Here is a 13,064-nt window from a genome sequence, read left to right on the forward strand (position 1 = left end):
GATCCCCTCTTGGCCTGCAGATCCCTTCTGAGGAGCAAAATGAGACTAGTTCTCATTCCAGGGAGGTGAGATAGGGGCTGGGGTCACAGACTTGGCCATTAACCAAAAATGTCTTTGGGAAAAAGTACTGGAGGGTGGGGTGGTATTCTTGGACGCTACCATTAAAAAAAGAAAAAGAGAGAGAGAAACAAACGGGAAAAGAAAAAGCTCACCGTTTTTTAACCCCGTCTATGTTTTTGTTTGTTTTTTTTAGCCTCCCATTTGAAACGTGGTAATATTGTGATTCCATTTCTTGTTTAGCCGGAAGGGAAGAGGGTGGGGAAGTTTATGTAACTTTTCCTGTTATTTTGTTTCTGTTTGTATTCCCTTTTTTTCCCTTTCTTTTCTTTTTTTATTCCCTTTTGTAACGTACAGAAATGCAAAGTATCTCTCTGTTTTTTGTTTTTTCTATCTTCTATGTTGTTCTAGAATTTTGCTTTTGTGCGTGTTACTGTGGGAACTTCTCCTCCTAATGCAGAGATGGTTTTTGAATCTCAAGTGAACATTAGTCATATACATGTCTCTCTATATTTTTTTTCCTTTGTAATCAGAATTTAAAAGGGAAGATAACTTTAAAAACACGACTCCCACACCAATAGCTCCTGCCAAATCTTCAGCAGCAGCCAGCCCTCTCCTCAACACCGGGGCATGAGCTGGGACTGCTTCAGCTTTTAAATTAACAAAAGTGGTGCAGATGGTGATTCTGTGTCTCAGTCTATGAGGAACCTTGGAGAGAAGCTGGGAGACCCAGGGAAGGGGAGAGACTTTTCCCAGGTCACCCAGGTTGCTTCCCAGAGCCCTGAACTTCCTCAGTTCCATCTAGAATAAGATGGCTGCTCAGCCCCTTCCTGCCAGGCCTCGGATCCTTGGGAGGCCCCAAAGGAGGGAGCTGAAGGCACCTGATTAGAGTTTAACTCAGGTGAGGGCTTCAAAGCCAGATACTCCCGGGCAAGAGAAAAAGTCCATCCTGGGCTTGAGACTGAGGCCAGTGGGGTGCTAGCTCCCAACACATCAATTAGATGTCCCATCCCAGGCCAGGGCCGAGCCCCAGAGGGATTTCTGGGTTCTGCTGCTTACTGCTGTCTGTGGCTCAGAGAGGTCAAGTGACAAGCTCAAGGTCACACAGCTTTTTAGAGGTAGATCCCAAGATGTGGGAGGGTTGTCAATAGAAAACACACTCCAGGAGCCCTGAGCAAGGGGAGGAGGACGTGGGAGGTGGCTGCTGGTTGTCTCAGCTCCTAGGTTCCCCCTGATGACCCCGCCAGATGTCAATGGCATGCTCCCAACTCTCCCGATTCTACACAATTGCTGCCTCAGAGACCCAGGGAGCCCTGCGCCCTCACAGTTCACACACATGTAGGGAAATAAATAGTGAGGCACAGAGAGGAAAGGGAGTGGCTCAAAGTCACACAACGTGGGACGGAAGAGTAAGATGACCTCACGGAACAAGCCCTTCCATCCTGTCTCACCTGCCTCCCCCCACCCCCAAGAACACAGACTGGTGCTAGCTTTGCCCTCCCAGCACATAGGCCAGAAAGGCTGTGCAGGGTTTGCACCTGCTTGGCTGCAGCTGCCCCTAGCATCCGAAGTGTTGAAGGAAGCCTCGTTGTTTGGTGAGGATGGCAGACGAGGTTCCCGAGCAAGGCCCCCGGGCTCTCTCTGGCAGCTGCCTTGGGCTCAAATCTCATCACTTAATGGGGAGCCTAGAATGACCCCAAGAAGAGGTGCCCGTGACTCTCCCTGACCTGCCTCATCCCAGCCTCCCCCCTCTCGACCCCCAGGAAAGAGCAGTGACCACGGCTGCGGTGGGGCAGTCAGGACAGGAAGGGACATCTTGGCATTTCTTCCAGGATGAAGCCAGAAGACAGGAGGGATAAATTTTGCTAAAATGATGCTGAAGCCAGGGGGAAAGGGGAGTTGACTTGAGGCTGAGCCAATCCTCCAAATTCAATCTGTGGTTGCCTTCCCTTTTAAATGCATGATTCCCTTTCACCCCATCTGTCCACTCTGATTGCCCTTGTTTAAACAGCTTTTCTCTCTTCTGTCTGGGTCCACCTTCCCCTCTGTCTTCCTGCCTCTCTCTTTGTTTCCTTCTGCCTCTGTTTGTTTCTCTGTCGTCTGTCTGTCTCTCTCCCCGTGTCTCTCTCTCTCTTCCTGGCCATCTCTCTCCCCTGACTTGGGCCTCTCTCCCCCTGCTGCCAGCCCCTCCTTCACCCATGCTGTGGTTCTGTTTCCATCAGCTGCTTCCTGCATGCCCTCTGGAGGTTTTCTGTTGTTTGAAGGTTAAGGAAAGGTTGGCTCTTGGAGCCTGTGGGTTTAAAAAAAAAAAAAAGAAGCAAACAGAAATGGCTGGGCAGGAGCCCCCTCCCATCCCGGGGACTAGGCCGAAAGCCGCATGGCTGCCCTGTGCTGACTCAGAGGGGGAGCGCAGCTTAGAGACACTGTCTTCCCCCGATTCTGCATTCCCAATGCGGAGACCTTCTTTTCTTTTTTATTATTGCATTCCCGTCCCTGACCACTGAGAAGGTAGGTATCCCGGCTCCGCTGTGCGCCGCTCCCATCTCCAGATAAGCCCCGCCACTCTGCTTGGTTTGAATGTGGTTTTCTTTCTCTCTCAATCTCTCAATCTCGCTCTGGTTGGTTTTCTCCCCCTCCCTTTTTCTTTCTTTATTTTAATGACTACTCATTTGTAACTTGCATTTTCTCCAAATGAGCTACAAAGCTGTGTTTCCTGGTTTGTCCTTTAGTTTTCTTGACTTTTCCTGACAACTTTTCTGGTTCATTCTTCCCCCCTTTCCCACCTTCCCCTTCTCCTTCTTCTTCCTCTCCATCCCCGCCCCCATCCCCCAAGCCTCCCTCACGCCCTCTCTTTCTCATTTTGTTGTCCGAATGCATTTCTGTGTGGTTTAGCATTCCGAGTTTGTGTTCCCTTCCTGGACTGTATGCTGCGGTGAAGCCAATTTGATTTCTGTCTTCTGGAGTAGCTGCTAAGCCCCTCACCCTCACGCCTGCCGGTCCCCGGGGTCACCTTGGGCAATAAGCAATGGTGGAAGGGCCTGTGCTGGGCCTCTTGGCCTCCAGATCTTGGAAGAAGTTCTGGCTGAGGTCAGGCCTGAGGAAAGAGCTCTGTCCCACCCTCCAGGGCCTGCTGGGCTCCCACGGTCCTGCCCTGGTGGCAGGTGCAGCAGCTGGCACCAGGACTGAACCCCACCGCTCCATCTTTTGGGCGTAATGGTAGTTGAACTTCAGGGGTGACGTGAGCTGGCCAGGAACAGCTACCGGATGTAGATGACCTACTTAGTAAAGTCTCTGTGGGGGCAATTTAAGAGATGGAGGGGATACTCAGCTCTCCCACCCCCTGCCTGGACCACAACCCAACCCAGTCAGGGGCTCCCTCAGTCCCCCAGCATCCTTCCATCTTCCAAATGTGGGCTAAATGGGGTCCCTCAGTGCAGATGGTCCAGAAGGGACAGTCAGTAGGGGCCAGGGTCCCTCAAGATGTTGATGGAGAACCAGGCCTAGATCCTGAGACTTGTGACTCCCAGCCCAGAGCTCATCCAGCCACACTGAGGGTACACATCAGGAGTAGGTCCTCAGGGACCCCATCTCCCCATACTTGCCCTTTAAACTGTTTCCTGTCCCACCTGGGAGCCGCTGCAGAAGTTTGACACCCCAACCCTCGTGAGGCCTCAGTGGGCCTCCATCCTCAGCTTTGAAAAGAGAAAGCCTGGCTATTCATGCTCTCCTCCCCCCATGCTGGTCCCAGGGGCAGGTCCTGGGGAGCTCACCCACCAGAGTATCCCTCATCCCTGGGTGGTGCTGGAGGGCAGACAAGGAAATTGTTCAGGGAGGGAGAAAGTGCTGCCGGTCTGAGGGAGGAGACTCCGTCCCAGCCTGATGCGGGAGTGGAGGCCTCACCTTCAAGGAGTACCTGATGTGACCAGGGCCCCCAAAATAGGATTTTCACGTGCTAAGTTAGAGGGTGTAGCTGTTCCAGATGCTCACTTGTTCTTGTCCTTAAGGATACCAGGACTGGGCAAGCACCCTGTCCCTTGCTACTCTTATCTTTCCCCTCAAAAATGTCTTACATAAGCAGAAGATGTCAGGTAGCAGGTGGTACCAAGGAGCAGAGGGGCTCCTGGGAGCAGGGCTCAGAGGCAGGCGAGGTCCTTCATTCACTCACTCATTCATTCATACATGCACACACTAGGCCAGCACATGCTGGCACTCCTCCATACCAGGCCCCATCTTGGTGTCCATGCCAGGGGAGAGGCAGGCAGACCTGGGTTCACAGCCCCCGCCTGTCAGGCTGGAGGACTGATAAAGATCACTCAGAACGATGAGAGGGAAGAGCTGAACCATGGATGGGGAGCTCCTGCTGGTCACGGTAGCCCCAGCCCTGGCACAGGGCACAGTCCATACTAAGGGAAGGAACCATATGGCACAGTCCATACTAAGGGAAGGAACAAGGGTCTGTGGGATCATAGAAGAGAGCACCCGACTCAGGGTGAGGATCAGGAGAGGCTTCCTGGAGGTGGTGACCTCTTGCTAGGGTAGGGGGGTGATAGGCATTATCCAGGGGAAAGAGGCAAGAGGGACAAGAGTCACAAAGAGCAGGCTTCTGGGGATGTTTGGGGGTCCCTGGCCACCACAGGCCTGTCCGTCCATGAAGTTCCATGGTGTCTGGACTTGGATCTCCCTCAGTTCCTGGGAAGAATGAGACCCAAGCTGGGGAAGAGGCTCACCCTCTGGCAGGATCACAGCGACTCTTTCTCCAGGGCTTCTGGAGGGATGTGTGGATAAGGGTGAGATTGGCTCTAGAAGTCTCCCCAGGGAGGTGCTATCTGCCACCCTACCCGGCATAGCCATCCTCCCATCCTCCTCCATCCTGGCACTTGGGAGATACCCATGGGGCCCCAGGCCTTCCTGCCTTGCTCTGACCCTATTCATCTGTAAGGGGACCATGAGTAAGAGTTGTTCTCTGAAACGAACCTCTCAGCCCCTATACAGGCCCACCTAGCAGAGACCCAGCTATCCCCCACTTTACCAGTGGGGAAACTGAGCTTCCCAGAGTTGGTCACTTCCTTAAGGTTTCACAGCAAACTCATATCAGAGCTAATCCCAGGGTGGTCCACTTTGCCAATTACTATCATCTGGGGCTCTAGCAGCCATTTGGCTTGAAGGAGGTGAGAGGGAAGTGGGGAAGAGCTTGCACTTCAAGACATGCTAGGCAGGAAGCACCCGGCTCAGCACAAGGAGTCTGGCCCAGGGGCTTGGATCTCAGTGCTCAGGATCCTGGAGACTTCTTTCTCATTTGCCTCCTCTGGAGGGAAAAGGATGCTGGATGACAGAACCTAGTTCTGGGGGCTTGGGCGCTGTGAGGCACTGGCCACCTGCTGGGGTGGAGGGGGTTATGTGTTAGGGAGAACAAGCGTCTCCTGGTCTACTGAGAATGGATTGCCATTTCAGAGGGGCCATGGCGGAACAGTCCAGCGTCCATCTCTCCTAGCAGAGGTGAGCTGGTGATCAGGAAGGTCAGAGGACTCAACGGGCACCTCGGTACCCAGTGATATCCATTCTGCCTGCCTGTGTCTCCCTCTGCCGCTGCCCTAAACAGAAGGCTCTCCCAGGTCTTCATGGCCCATTTGGCTCTGGACAGCTGCTCTCCCTGCTATGGCTGGTGTTCACTGGCTCCTGCAGCCACCAATCGAGAGCTAGGTGTGCCCTGCCGCGGAGGAGCTGACTTCTTCGTCTAGGGATTCAGGCTTAGCACAGAGAGGTCTTAACGCCACACCCCCACCCCCTCCAGGAAGCACCCAGGGCCATGCCAAGGAAGCCACACTCTTTCCAGTCCCTGGCAGCAAGGTGCCCTGAGGCGTGGCAGCTGGTTTTGCTCTCTCCTCCAAAAAGGCTGCCAAAAGAGCTTGACCCAGACCCTGCCCCTTTCCTAGGACTCCCTGGTTTGGCCCTGGCCGTTGTAAGGGCATTTCTTCCTTCCTCAGCAAACCGCACTGAGGCCCTACTAGATGCCAAGTTCTGTGATAAAAACTGAGGTTACAAAGCTGAATCCAACACCACATTGGCCCTGGAGGTGCTCAAAGTCAAGTTGGTGCTGGTGATTGGGGGGTGGGGAGGGATGGGGGACAGACTTACAGACAGACAAGTGCAGTCAACTGTTACTGGATGGAAGCCCAAGGACAGGAGTAAGGGTCAGTTCTGTGGAGGGAGGGGGATGGAGAGGGTGGTCAGGGAATCCTGGAATATTTGCTCTGGAAGGGACATCCAGAAGCAAAGCCTGACCCTGACCGTCTCATTTGGTGGATGGGGAAACTAAGGCCCAGACTAGGGAAGTGACTTGGCCAGGGTCACTCAGTGAGATTGTGGCAGACTCTCAGACCCCTGCTTCCCAGCCAGGGAGGGCCCTTTTGACGGTACCAGGTGCCCTTTCTGGTTTTCTGTAGCCCGATGCTTGTGTCCTGACTCCACTTTCGGAAAAACATTCGACATCTCTATCCAGTGGTCACCCAAGAGGTGCCTGCTCAGGCCCGAGGAGCCGGGCACTGCTAATCCTTCCTCCAGAGGTGGCATGGCCTCCTCTCGGCCTAGAATGGGGTGGTTGCGTTTTTCTCTCTCTCTCTCTATCTCTCTTGCATTTTTGTGAATCTAATGATGAACTTACGCTACCACACTTTTCCCTTCTCTTACACATCTTACCTACTAAAGGAGGAAGTGCCACTTTATTGGTAAGTGGACGTTAACCAAGAGGGACTTAAAAAATCAGAACTTAAAAAAAAAAAAGAAAAAGAAAAAGAAAGAAAAAGAAAAGAGAGAAACAGAAAGACAGTCGGGTGCTACTGACAGCTCCACAGATCTCTGCAGGGCCGGAAAACAAAGAAAGAAAAAATGTTAACAGAAAAATGTCAGTTCCCCAGGAGTTCAGACATTGTTTTTGATTTCGGTATCTAATGACATTTGTGGATTTTGTTTTTTATTTCGTTTTTCCTCCCTTTCTTCGGTTCAGTTTTGAGTTCAGTTGTCCCGCCTCGCCCCCACCCCCATCTGTGTGCCGTGTGCCCCCTCCATCCCCTCACCCACCCCCAAGCGCTGGGCGGCCTGGCCTGGTGGGCTGGCCCTGGCCCGGCCTCCCGGTGCCCGCCCTCTCTCTTCTCTCTGCCGGGATCCTCCGTCCCGTCGAGGGGGGGGCAATGCCAGCCCCCGTGCCCGTCCTGGATTCCCCCTCCCTGACAGCCCAACCCCCCCCCCCCACCGCTCCGTCCCTCTTGTGTTTTGCATGCCAAGAACCTTGCATGAGCTGCACTGTTGAGGCCAGAAGGTGGACACTCAGGAGAGGCAGAGGCAGGGCAGGCGCGGGGAACCGTGTGTGCGATGCTCCGGGACTGGCAGCCCCCGGCCTGGGCCCGGTGAAAGCCCCCTCTCCTTCTCTCCCCCCACCCCGCCCGCCCGCTCTCTCCCCCTCGGCCTCTCGCTCCTTCTCTGGATCTGTCCTCTCTCTCTGTCTCTCCTTTCCTGTCTCCGCTCTGTCTCTCTGCTTCTCTAACCTCTCCCCGTCTCTTTCCTCTCGGCTCTGCCTCTGCCTCTCCCCCTCTGGATTCTCCGTCTCCTCTGTCTCTCCGTCTCTGCCCGCCTCTGTCGCCCTCTCCGTCCCCTCTCCACCCCCTACGTGCCCTCTCTGCCTCTCTCCCCGTCAGAAGCCCAGCTCGCCCTCGCCCAGGGCCCGCGACCAGGCGGAGGCCGGCGTAGCCACGCCGCCCGCGCGTGGGAAGGAGAGCCCGAGCCCGCGCTCGGCGCCGTCGTCGCAGGGCAGAGGAGGCCGCGCGGCCGGCGGGGCGGCCAGGCGGCGGCGGCGGCGGCGGCGGAGGCGGAGGCGGAGGCGGCGGCGCTCGCGGTCCTCGGCGTCCGCGCCCCGCCGCAGGGGCCGCCGGCGCGCCCGGCCCGCGCCGCCCCGGGGCTCGTCGCGCTCGCTCAGCAGGGCCCGCTCCAGCAGCGACTCGGGCGGCGGCGACCCCGGCCCCGGGCCCGAGCCCGGCTCCGAGCGAGGTCACGGCGGGCACGGGAAACGGTGAGCGGGCTCGGCCCCTGGGACCCGCACCAGGCTCCCCTCCCCGCCCCCCCCGAGCCCTCTCCCCTCCCCGGTCATACCCCCTCCCCGCGCACTGAGCGCCCCAGCACCGACCCCTCTCCCCGCAGCGGACCTGTCCACCCGCCCCCGCGCTAAGATCCAGATCCTCCTCCCACAACAGAGCGCCCTCCTCCCGTACTCGCCCCCCCCCGCCATGATCACTCTCCCTCGACAGCACGGAACAGCGTCTTCCTCACCGATTCCTCTCCCCCCCACCAGGGCCCCCTTCCCTCCTCCGGGAACTTCTCCCCGACCCCCAACACAACAACCTCCTCCTCCGCACTAACCCCATAGAACCCCTTCCCCTCCTGAGTCCTTTCCCCCCCGGGGCGCCCACTCTCTCCCTAAGTGAGCCCTTCCCTGTCACCGGGACCCCCACCCCCCGCTCCTCCCCTGCCCGGGGCCCACTGTCTCCCAGCTGAGCCCCCCCTGTCGCCGTGCCCCTCCTCCAGGGCCAAGGAGCGGCCCCCGCGCGCCCGGCCCGCCAGCACCTCCCCGTCCCCGGGCGCGCACGGCAGGCACGGCGGCCCGGAGGGGAAGAGCTCGTCGCGCAGCCCGGACCCGCACCCTCGCTCGTGGGGCTCCAGCCGCTCGCCCTCCAAATCCCGCTCGCGCTCCGCGGAGAAGAGGGCCCGCAGCCCCAGCCGCTCGCCGTCGCCCAAGAAAACCCTGGGCCGGTAAGTGCGGGCCCAGGGGTGGCGGCGGGACCGGCCGGGGCTGCCGGGCCGCGTCGCTCATCTCGGGCCGGGCCCCGCAGGGACAAGGACGGCGAGGGCCGCGCGAGGCACGCCGAGGCCGAGGCCGCCCGCGCCCGGCGCCGCTCCCGCAGCTACTCGCCCATCCGCAAGCGGCGCCGGGACTCGCCCAGCTTCATGGAACCGCGGCGCATCACCAGGTACGGAGGGGCCGGGGCCGGGCCGCGGGGACCTTGGGGGGTCCTCGACCAAGCGCACCTGGTGCGGGGAGGGGAGGGCGCCGAAGGAGAGAAGGTGAGGGTTGGGAGAGGGAAGAGGGCGCTCAGGCTAGGACTGAGGTGCTGGGGAGGGGTTGGGACCCGAGAGACAGAGGTGCAGGCTCACTTCGGGGAGGGAGGGAGGCCTCCAGAAGGGAAGCGTCCTGAGGGCCATGGAGGGGAGGGGCCCGGTTCTGGGGTCTGGGTACAGCAGCAGGCAAGGAGTTCAGCTCTGGAAGATTCCAGCCATCCCTCTCGGAGCCCCTCCCTCCTCCTTCCCTCCCCACATTCATCTCCTGGCAATGATGTGTCCTTTTCTCCTTCATCTCAAGGTCCAGCCTGCTGAGTGGCCTGTGGCCAGCCTGGGGGCCGGGTGGACCCCCTCTCCACAGGCTGCAGGGGAGATGCCCATGTGAGCTGACTGGCTCTGTCCGGCTGTCTGTCTGCCTCTCCTTTTCTCACTAAGCTCTCTGCTCACTTCCCAGCCCCCTGGGGGATTTGGAGGAGGGGGCACCGGCAGTCTGGTCTCTGGGGCAGCTGTGAGGGGAACCGGTCCCTCCCACTCTGCCCACACAGTCTGCCAGGACTGGAGGGTCTGGGCCTGGGTCTCCAGGTGAGATGATGGTCTGCATTTGTGGAAGTCACCCTGCAGCCCTAGACCCCCGACACGGGGTAGAGCGCCACAGGCAAAATCCTGAGCCCCGCTCTGCCCTGGCCTCGCTGGGCAGCCACGGGAGGTCAGCGTGCCTCTCCGGGCCTCAGTTCTCACATCAGAGCTGGAGGCCAGGCTGCCAGGCTTGGGACACCCCCCCCCAGATACCCCCATAAGCAGGGGGTCCTAAGACAGCCTCCACACCTTCCACCTGGCACCCCCTTCAGCCCCCTCCCAGGCTGCCTCCTCCTCCTCCCACTAACATACACCTGTTTTCTTCCTCAGAATTAACCCCACGCAATGGGGCATTGTCGCCCCCTTAACTCTCTTTTCTTTTCTCTGGGTCACAGTCTCCTGGCTTCAAACTAACTCCGGGCCAGCGGGAGGTAGCTGAGTAAGGAGTGGGGGCCGGCAGGCCTGGGCCAGGGCCTTGGGCATGGGCAGCAGTGGCCAGGGGGCTCCTCTTGTTCCCTCTGAGTGACCTGAGAACCAAAATCCTCCATCCTGTGGAGAACAAAGAAGCAGGAGTGGGCCATATTCACAAACCCTCCCATGCACAGAAGCCACTGCTTAGCTTGGCTGATGTGAGTTGTCTACACTTAAAAGTTGCATTTATTCAACAGATTTTTATTGAGCACCTACTCCAGTCAAGCAAAGACTTGGTCCCCTTTCCCTGCAGACAATGAGGAAAAACAAAGTGGTCAACATAAAATTGGACCACTGCATGTCCAGTCTTGCTGGGGCAGGGGTGGAGGCAGGGAGAATTCCAAGGTCAAGGCTCAGGGGAAACTGAGGCAGGGAAGCCCTGGCCACTGCTGGGGAGGGGCTCAGGGCCTGAGTGAGGGCCCAGGACTGGCAGAGCTCAGGGCCTTGGATGGCCTGTAATCAGCTCTTCCCTCCCGGCAGTGCCCGAAAACGTCCCATCCCCTACTACCGGCCCAGCCCCTCGTCCTCCTCCAGCTGCCTGAGCAGCGACTACTCAAGCCGGAGCCCCAGCCCGGGCCACAGCCATGGAAGCTACAGCAGCCGCAGTCGGACCCGCAGCCGCACTCGCAGCCCCTCCCGGACCCCCAGTCCCAGCTACCACAGCCGGAGCAGCTCAGAGAGCGGGGGCTTCTGAGCCCAGCCGACCCAGTTTCGTGCCCCCTGGCACAGGGAGAGGCGAGGAGGGGTCAGGACCCAGGAGCTGCAGGGGGCCTGCAAAGAGGTCCCGGGTCCAGGGAAGACCTTGAGGGCGGGGGCCCTGAAGACAAAGAGGAGCTGGATTCTGCTGCTTCTGGAGGGCCCCCGCCCTCACCTCCTGCTCACCCACCACGTCCAGGGAACAAAGAGCCGTTTCGAACACAGGGATCACCTTGCCCCGCTTCCTGCTTGATGCCAGCTCACCAGGCTGGGGACCTCAGCTCAGTGGACCCAGGGACACCTTTGACGGTGCCAGACCTGGGAGCCTCCCCTGCCACTCCATAGGACCCTCAGCTCCTCTCTACCACTGGGCGGACACGGAGATGGGACAGCAAGCCGGAGCTAAGTTAGACAGGAGGAAGAATGGCCTAACCCTTGGTGCACCACCATCCAGGCTGAGGAACCACTTCCTTTGAGCCGGCTGCAGGAGGACCCTGGCTGAGGGCTGGAGGCTGGCCCCAGAGCCTCCCCAGACCCCTTCCCTGGCCCAAGAGTGCCCTGACTGGGTGGACCCCTAAGCCCCAGCCTGAGGGGCCAGGGAGCTCACCCTCGGTCGCACCTCTCCAGGCCAGGCTCTTCCCTCCAGCCCTCGCCCCATGCCCTGGGCCAAGGCCACGCCAGCCAGGCCTTCTGCATGACAAGAGGTGGGATATACAGACCACAGCTGCATCTGACCCTGAGATCAAAAGGGGTTCGGGTCAGGAGGTGGAAGAGAGAAGCGGTAGATGGAGGAGGAGCCTGGGAGGGGAAGAGCAATGCAGTCGGCGGACTGAGCAGGCCTCGGGGTCCCGGTGTGCCCAGTGGCTGGGACCTGGGCCGGATGGCAGCAGGCCTAGGATGACGTGCCCTTTGGGGCTGCCCAAGGGAGCAGGGAGCCAAAGGGAGCACTTCCTCCTCCTCTTCCAGAGAGGGGTGCTACACCCCTTCGAAGAAAGGGTAGAATCTAGACTGAGGGCCTTGGCCTGGGGCATGGATGGGGAAGCAGCGGCCCCCAGCCCTCTGCTGCTGCTCCCAGCCCCCTCCTCCCGGGGCCCTCAGGGATCTCACGAAGTCTTCCTCGGCCCAACAGGGCAGATGCCCTGGGCTCCGGTGGGGGGAGGGGTCTGGGGTCTGGTCCGGGTTCCCCCCTCTGTTTCCCCCTCCTTCTCCGCGGTGCGGATAAAAATTGGACTCTAATAAAACACTTGGTGCCCGGATGGCAGGTGGTGAGACCAGGCCTCTGTGGATTTGGGTACCTGGGGAGTGTGGGGAAGGCAGAAGGTCCTCATCTGGGCCTCAGGTAGGGTTTGGGGCTATAGGGAAAGCAAACTTGGCCCTGCTCTGGAGATGCCACCTCTTGGAGGGGATGGGGGCATGAAACATACCCCAAGGTGGGCATGAAAGTTCAGCCTGTCTCACACGAGCCCAAAGCTGCCCCTTCCCCTTCCCCCCTTCCATTCCCTCACTGCCCAGCCGGACCACCTTCCTCATCTGCACCCCACAGCCAGGCTGCAGCCAGGTGACCAGGCAGTGCCACTTCCTTTTCTGCCCCACCCCCGCTCCTGGCCTCTAACCACAACCCCTCCTAGGCCCACCTGCTCACCAGCTGGCCTGCTTGGGTCTGGCCCCCTCCAGTCCATCCCACCATAACTAAAATTCAAATCTGACCATTCCCTCCCTCTTTCCATACATGCTTACTCAACACCTACTATGTGCCATGCCCAGTTCCTGGCTCTGAGGACACAGTATTGAATTAAGGAAACAGAACGCCCCACCATGAGGATCCCATGACCATGTCCACCAGCTTGTAGCACTTGGAAGGGCTTCCGAATGGCGAATGGCTCCACCTGGAATTGCCATCCTCTCCCGCCGCCACCCTCCAACCTCCGCTCCCATCACTGTCCTTGACTCCAGCGGACCCTCCTCCCGGGCCCCCCTCGGCCCCTCTCCACCTCCACAGGTTCCCGAGAGCTCGTGGTTCCAGGCGCAGCTCAGCTGCCTCCTACTCCTAGGAGCCTTCCCGATCCCCAGCTGCAGTGGCCACTCCCGCCTCTGGATTCCTCCAGCCCTAGGTCTGTTCCTGCCTTTAGGGTATCAAGCTCTTGATCCAGTTATTTGTT

General features: G+C 59.0%; 1 protein-coding gene and 1 long non-coding RNA gene across 5 annotated transcripts in view; one reads left to right on the plus strand and one right to left on the minus strand.

Annotated features, from left to right (window-relative positions):
- Positions 1–12,161, plus strand: part of SRRM3 (serine/arginine repetitive matrix 3) — a 54,958-nt gene extending 42,797 nt beyond the window's left edge. The window contains 6 exon segments of the mRNA XM_082360242.1: positions 7,749–8,119; positions 8,632–8,856; positions 8,937–9,074; positions 9,464–9,509; positions 9,511–9,543; positions 10,690–12,161. Coding sequence (XP_082216368.1) covers positions 7,749–8,119; positions 8,632–8,856; positions 8,937–9,074; positions 9,464–9,509; positions 9,511–9,543; positions 10,690–11,250 — 1,374 coding nt within the window. The 3' untranslated portion in view covers positions 11,251–12,161.
- LOC309613445 overlaps positions 1–13,064 on the minus strand; it is a 42,937-nt gene that overhangs the window by 12,619 nt on the left and 17,254 nt on the right. The gene's annotated exons all lie outside the window — the stretch shown is intronic.

The sequence above is a fragment of the Balaenoptera borealis genome (assembly GCF_965194805.1).
Source record: "Balaenoptera borealis genome assembly, chromosome: 16".
In the NCBI taxonomy this organism is placed as follows: Eukaryota; Metazoa; Chordata; class Mammalia; order Artiodactyla; family Balaenopteridae; genus Balaenoptera; species Balaenoptera borealis.